This window comes from Limulus polyphemus, unplaced genomic scaffold (assembly GCF_000517525.1).
Source record: "Limulus polyphemus unplaced genomic scaffold, Limulus_polyphemus-2.1.2 Scaffold6461, whole genome shotgun sequence".
Classification (NCBI taxonomy): Eukaryota; Metazoa; Arthropoda; class Merostomata; order Xiphosura; family Limulidae; genus Limulus; species Limulus polyphemus.
Window position 1 is genome coordinate 12,994 of NW_013672071.1, and position 7,939 is coordinate 20,932.

Genomic DNA, 7,939 nt, shown 5'->3' on the forward strand with positions numbered 1-7,939 from the left:
TAGATAATATATAATGAAATGTAAGAGCGAGAACTATCAACAAATTTTGAAAGAGAGGATGTGACAGGTGGGTATGCCAGGAGGGGTCTGATTTTCTAATCAATAGCTTTGTAACCAAAGAAAATTGAAGGCTATAAAAATTATGGTTTGTCTGAGCAATAACAATTTTATAGAGAGTAATTTACATTTAATTTCATACTTTTTTGAGGGGTGGTGGATAAAATAGGGAAGATGACATGCTAATAGAAAATGTGTCACATGGGTTACTAGTGGAAATTCGGTATTTTTTTAAATATTGCTTTGTATAATTAAGAACTTAAACTTGTAAACTATAAAAATATGGATTATCATCTAAGATTTTGTGCTATTCAAATTGGTATAACATAAGCAAAAAGTAGTTTAATAAAATTTTGAAAGAATGACACTAAAACCTTGTGTCATGTGCAGTAAAGGATAACTGTGGCGATAAGGTTAATACATTCCATTCAATGTTCTTTTTTTGGAAATTTATCATCAATAAATAGTTGATCATCAATGATCTCTCAGACATTGGTTTAACCCTTTACATTCCACTGTGCCACATGTTTCTCAATTTTTGATATGGTTGTTTGACAAAGGTCTGGTGCCTTCATCTGTTATCTTGTATAAGGCTACCTTATCAGCTACTTTTTGTTTTTCTAGAAGAAGAAAAATTTTTTATTTTTTGATTTTGTCATTACTTTTGAAATCATATCAGGTTATACGTCCCCGTTGGTCTTTCCAGGTTCCTAATTGGGATATCACAGTGGTTCTCCATGCATTATCACTTCGACCATTTGAACCTTTGGTGTCATGTTCACTATATCATCTTTCACTTAAAACATATTTTCTTCTGCTATTGGCTAGTTGACATTGACATTCAAATGCGTTTGTGCTTCGTGTTTACAAGACACTGTACCATTCCGACTGTGTTCTGTTGTATCCAGACAGGTTCTTTCTACCTAAAACTGCAGCAGCTAGGGAAGGAGGTAAGGCTTTCTCTCCTATTCATCTTCCCTCCATTTCCCATTTATACTACTGTTCAGATCCGGATTATCTTTCATGCCCTGTTCAGGCTCTCTGATGTTATATGATGTGCAATGAAGCATTTGGGGTCCACATCACCATTTATTTATTCATTGGGATCCTTCAGTGTCATGCAACTTATCCCCTGTTACTTTGACAAATTGGATTTGTCAGTTGGTTCAGATAGTTTACTCTGGTCTATCATTGGAGGAGCGGAGACTTTTTTAGGGTCTCATCTCATCAAATTCAATATGTATTGATGTCTCTAGTAGCTCAGTTGCATTGTCCGCTGGAGGAAATTGTACAGACTGGTATGTGAACCACACCTAACACCTTTATATCTCATGAATTAGCAGTCTCTTTCTTGTATGGGGTTTGATTACTCCCCCCGTAGCTTTTCTATATGCCCTGTCCTGATTGTGACAAAAGAGTTGCTTCATTTCTTTTGTACCATTCAATTTTCAGGGACATCCTCATCATTCTCATTTTAATCCCACTTTGTGGTGAGTGTTTCCTCATCAGGTATGCTTTTACAAATTTACACTAGTTACCAGGAGATTAATCACTAAATTTATGGTAGCAATGAGCCCTGTTGAGATGTACTGTTCCAGAAGACCACCTTGGTGCTTTCTGGGTGGTGAACAATTGTTCTATATCAAATATAATATACAGTACTGGACTGTCACTCATGGTCTATCATGAGTAAAGGACAAAAAGACTTTGCCCATCCCTGCTAACTCCTGAACTGAACAAATCGGGGTTAGTTTGCTTTTCAAAATAGGGAATGTGGTTCACCTATTGCACTCTCTCCAGAGCATTGTTCCTCTGAACTCCCCAATGTGAACCCTCCCCCCCTCTTCTGGAGCTAGAGAATCCTTACCACTCTCAGTTTCCAGTTGCTAGAGTGGTGGACAGAGGGCTATTCCTCCTGAGTGATGTTTATTCTCTTTATTTATCTCAAGAAGAAGAGGGCAAAGCTGGATACCCTCCTACCTTTAACCCTGGATGGTTTTCCCAGATGTCGGTTGAAGAGCTGATCCAACCTATGTAGGAGCCTCCTTGTAATTCTGGTTCAGGGATGACACTTTGCTATCCGGTTGTGTGAGTGTGGCCCTTCTTTTTGGTCATTTTCTTACATTCCAGGATCATGGAAGAGGGTCCTCGACTACTACTAATTCCTCATGCAGAGCATCAGGTCCATAAACCATTGGTTGATCTTTCTTTGTTCCACATCTTCCTCGTAATTCCAGGGGCAGGAGGCTGCCTCCCAGGTTGATGAGTTAGGATTTTGGTTCATAATTCTAGGTTAAGTGAGGTGTGAATTGGTTCCATAATTCTGAGTTCAGTTGTTTCATTCTGGGCTTCTTCAGGTTGGGGGGAAGACTTGTCTAGTTGAATGTTGCTTGCCTTTCCTTTATAATTCCCATGGCCCTTATGTGGCATTCTGTTATTTTCAGGTTGGGTGCTTGGGCCCGTAATTCTGAGTTCAGTTTGTTGCATTTTCTGCTTCTTCAGGCTGGAGTTAGGGTTTGTCTACTTAGATGTTGCTTGCCTTCTCTTCATAAATCCGGTGGCTTTACATGCAACATCCTGTAACTTTTGGGTTGGATTTTCTTCCTATCATATTTCTATTATACAGTTATATCATATTAGTCTTCACATCCTAACCACTACACTTTGGATCTAGCTTTGCATTCAAGCCCTATAATTCCAACGATGAGACATGGAACCTCATCTCTGTGGTTGGGGCCTGCATGAATCTCGTAATAATGAACAATGTTGTTTCTGTAGCTGGTTGGTTTTTACAACCCACATTTAGATTTCACTTTATCTGGGTAAATAGCTGAATAGCATACCTGTTCCAGAAGTAGTGTGGATCCCGACATGCTTTAACATATCTCAAATTTGCACACCTATTTTTCTATGCAGATGCTTTCTGTATGAATCTTGCTTTCACCAGCCCATCCACCTGGTCAGTGTGGGATTTTAGCTAAGGAGTGAGAGGAGGTAAATGTGTTTTGGAAGTTTACATTTTCCTATACTGAAAATGTATTTCTGATAATACTTACCTATACTCACACTATCCTGCCTTTCCTCCCCACAATAGCCAGTGTTCAGGTCTGATAATCTTGCCAGTCTCAAAAAAATTAATAAGAAATGGGTAATGGGAAGCTTGTATACAGATTGGGTATAGATGTCACACTGACATAAGGTTACAATCACAAGATTAAAATCACTAGGGACGATGTAGTGGGGTATAAAAACTGGAGCAAGTGAGGTAGAATTTATACCAATACTTAGATGGGCAAAGAAGAGAATCTTTTGTGGGAATAAAGCTAAAGTGTGAGAGGAGGTAAGTATTATTGGAAAATATGATCTTTTAAGATATAACCAATTATTTATTAAATAAGTACAACAAAGCCAAGCATGGACCTTTCCCTAAATAGGATTGTACAGTCTAATAGCTGCAAATCATATGCTTTTTTCCCTTGATCTGATTCCTTTATTTTCAATTTGAGGTTAGTCATTTCTTGAGTTACAACTTTTTGTTCGCATCTGTTGAATAATACTTTTACCTACCCAAGTCATGAATCTGGTCTTCCTAAAAGTAATTAAAACCACAAGATGTTAACAAATTGACCTGGACCTAAATTTGCAAATATTTTTTGTGGAATATTTGCATTTAACTTTGAATATAATGAATATTTTGCATTTCTTCTTCTCAACATCCCCTGCTACTCAATCTCTGGGTGGGTAACAACCTATGCTGCCCATGTGATTCTTGTGCTACAGATTGAATGCTCTAAAAATTTTCACAAGTTTTTATTCTGCAATGAGATGTAAAAAACTTGTCAAAATAGGTAATTGTTTTGAAAAAGATTAATCACATTTTAGTGATTATGACAAATTTGTTGTTTAACCATCCAAGAATAGACTAACTGCTCATATAAAATACTTTTAATCACAAATCATATATACTGATATAAATTTATATAATATTGCTCTGGAAGCAAACAAATTGATGCTTTTTCTTCTCACATTATCTAACAGTTTCTTAAAACAGTAGTTTTCCAATGTGCAATTTGCATTAAGCTTTGTTCGTGACCTTCCATTATAATAGTCTGATTTTGATTGATGATATTCCAAATCCTGACAGTACTATGCTTAAGTTCGTAGAATTGAAAGATGGAGTTTAACATTTTAAGGTAACTAATTCTAATGTGAAATTTTCTCTTGTTCCTAATTTATTTTGCCTGGAATTGGTTAATGACTTTTAGTGTTGCTTGTTATAAAGCACAAAGCTACACACAATGGGCTGTCTGTTCTCTGCCCACCACAGATATCGAAACTCGGTTTTTAGCAGAATAAGTCAGAAGACATACCACTGTGCCACTGCTGGGCTACTTTTAGTGTTCATTTGCATAGCAAATTTGGAGATTGTCAGAATTCTCCATTTATTGGTTTTTGACTTTTAAAATTATGAATCCTGATTTGAGGCATGTTTTGTTTAATTCTACTTTTAAAATGTTAATGGATAAATTAAGATAAGCTTGACTCTTTGGGAATCTTACTTTATAGTTTGTTACATACATCATGAAAATTATTCTCTATAGGTTGGTTGTCTTGTGGATGCCAAAGATATTAATCTTGGAGCTTGGTTTGAAGCAAAGATTTTAAACATCTGCAAGGCTGATAACGTGTGTGAAGTTGAGACAGATAACAATGATGAGAAAGTTAGTAACTCTAACAAGAAGCTTGTAGAAAGAACAGATAATGAAACAGAGTGTGTAAATAACTTGTCAGTAAAAGAAAAGGGTTCTAACCTTGAACAAAATGGTAGCTCTGAGCATAATAGTGGTCTTAATGCAGTGTATCAAAGGAAGACTTTGTCATCATTAGGAATAGAAGATCAAAATTCCAGTGATGGTCTTGTGTACGAAGTGATGTTCGAAGAGTAAGTACAGTAGAAGTGTACATTTTTAGTCATTTATCAATAAAAATTTAAAGATGTAATTTCTTGTAATTAAACAGAATATGACATTAAGATTTTTGATTTAGTTTTTTATGGGAAAGAAATGGTACCGTAGAAAAATGTTAATTTAATTATTATAATTATAGGTTTGAAAAAAAAAAGTTGTAATTTGTGACTTGATTTATGAAACACATTTTAGTGTAATACATTCAAAAGCTTGTAACTGTTTATTTAGATTTGGCAGGTTAAGAAAAGTATTGATGAGTTGAGGGATTATGATTGGATTTAGTAATTAGTTTTCTGTTTGTTGAGAGTCAGGACATCCTTCAACCATTATGATCTCTCATAAGGCTTTACTGATGTTTTAAAATATTCATTTGATTTTACTCTTTTTTTTTTTTTAAGTTTAGGTGTCTAAGAGCTTGTTCTTACAACATTACTTCTTGTAGTATCAGATTAATTTGAAAAGTTTTCAGAGAATTTAGTTTGTTACATTGTTAATAAGTTTTCAATTATTGTGGTGGATGAAGTCATTATTATTGTTTTTTGTGATTAATCTCAGTGGATGAAACAGTTTCTTGTCAGTTTTTTTATTATGTACCTCTGATAGAATTATGCTACTTGTTTACTGATATTATTGGAAGTTCGTATGTTAGCTTATAGAGATGACAATTAAACCAATATATATGTGTGAAGGAAGAATCTACTGTGTTATTGTTTTTTTTAGGATTGTATAATAGTAGTGGTAGTTGTCCAGTTATTTTTTCTTGATTTTTTGAGATAAGCCTTTAAATTATATTTTCAACATAACAAGAAATGCTACCTATATTGTGAACAAGTTTTTAATATATTTTTGTGTCAAATTCAGCTATGAAGAGGAAGAACCGTTCAAGCTCAAACTAAGTGAGATCCGTCCACGAGCACGAACAATCATGAAGTTTGACAATATTAAAGTAGGTGAAACATATATGGTCAATTACAATATAGAGGACCCTGATGAAAGAGGTTATTGGTATGACTGTTTAATATCAAAGAAGAAAAACACTAGAACTGTTAAAGAGATTTATGGAACAATATACATGGGGTATGTACAAGTGTTGTACAAGTATTTGATATTTTTTAAGTTTTTACACTATTTGTACCTCTTAAATGTGTGAAAATTAGCCTTAATTAATCACCACAATGACAACTTTTTGGTGATTTGGTTAATTTTTAATGTGTACGAATATATGATTTTTACTTTCTAAACCATACTATTTTTTATTTTTACATGAAATCACAGTAAGTAACAAAACCTATATCAAATTAAGATGTGTACTTCAGTTTTGAGCATAGTCAACCTTCACCAGCAATGTCAGAAATATAGCTTTCCCTGACTTAATGTGTGAAAGCTTGCTTGGTTTAGTTTTTTTACACCTTTATAAACCTTTCTTTTCAAAAGTGAATTTAAGACCATTCTGCTATCCAAATAATTCTGGCATATGCCTTTCAATAACCTAACTTTTATATATGCCTTAACCACTTTTAAAACACTAGATGAGTATAAATGAAAAATGTACTTTCCATATGAAGTAATATATTTCTAAATGTTTATTGAAGTTAATTTTGTAGGTGGGTCTGAAAACAAAAACTTCTTAAAATACAGAGCTTGTTTTATGAAAAGTGGGATGCTTTTCTTTTTATAGTGAAATGTTCTTGGTAAAAATGATAATTCCTTTTTAAATACACTGAAATTTTATAAAAGTTAATCCAACAAACAGTTTTAACTAGGCTTAACTATAAAAATTAGTCATTACAGATTTTTAAAGTTGTATGGTAATTTTATTTGTATGACAAAAGTATTTGTTTACAATTAAGAAAAATCTTTCTGCTGTGATGTAAATATATTTATTTAATATGCAACTACATACTTTTAATTTGCTTTTTCTTTTCATGCACATAATGTAACATCTTTTAAAGATATTCTTTGTCGTGAAGCATAAGTAGGCCTAAAGTGTTTAAAGGTTTTTTCTTTTTTTTTTTTCTACAGGTCTGATTTGGCTCCACTAGACAACTGCAAGATCTTGTTCACAGATGAAGTGTTCAAAATTGAGGAGACTAAGGAAATTGAGTTAAATAGTGAAAGAAGTGATACATCTGCCTCTTTAGAATCACCAGCCAAAAGTATGCTTTTTTTCCCTTTAAAATAAATTTAAAATTTAGGTACTATAGTGTTTTCAAAAAATCTAAAGTTTTTATTTTTTTTTCTATTTTCAGTTACCTGCTTAAATTTTCTTCTACTGACTAAAAGAAGTATGCTTGTAAAATGTAGATGAAAACACTTCCAAATATGTATATATATCTACTCATAATTTTTTATTCATAGGCTTCATTAATTAGCTAACTTATAGTGTGTATATAAACATTTTAAATGTAATCTAGTTCTTACTGGCTGGTTGCTTGGGTGGGACTACAGATATAGAAAAGGTTTGTAGCTGTTTTTTTCTAATGTCTGAAGGAAAATTGTCTAATTGTTTTAAATCTGTATTAATGACAATAAGGATAATTTAGTTGAACTTTGGATTTTTATATATTTTTTTTTATATAGAAACATTGACTTCATCTAATGTATTGAAGTTAATTTCGTAGGTGGGTCTGAAAACAAAATGAGGTAGTAAGACAGTAAATTAAAATAGTTTTTAATTACTACTACTACTACTCAGCCATAGGTCAAAACATGTGCCTTTTAACTCTCTCAATCTCTTTCTCACTATGAGTTTGGTCCCAGGGACCAATCTTGTAACTGTTTTGTGCTTGTTATAGTTTTTATACTATATCTTGTAATACAGTAAGCGTATCTTCACAAAAGTTTGTAGATTATCATAACCTTCTAATAACTTCCAGGTAACTATCAAACTTTTTTTTTCTAGAAAAAACTGTACT

At 33.2% G+C, this 7,939-nt stretch overlaps 1 protein-coding gene across 1 annotated transcript in view; it reads left to right on the forward strand.

The window, feature by feature from the left end:
• LOC106473738 (E3 ubiquitin-protein ligase UHRF1-like) overlaps window positions 1-7,939 on the forward strand; it is a gene marked incomplete at its 3' end in the record, with an annotated part of 49,913 nt that overhangs the window by 12,487 nt on the left and 29,487 nt on the right. Inside the window, exons 4-6 of the mRNA XM_013934418.2 lie at window positions 4,659-4,999; window positions 5,886-6,101; window positions 7,047-7,180. Coding sequence (XP_013789872.2) covers window positions 4,659-4,999; window positions 5,886-6,101; window positions 7,047-7,180 — 691 coding nt within the window. The remainder of the gene's footprint in view (window positions 1-4,658; window positions 5,000-5,885; window positions 6,102-7,046; window positions 7,181-7,939) is intronic.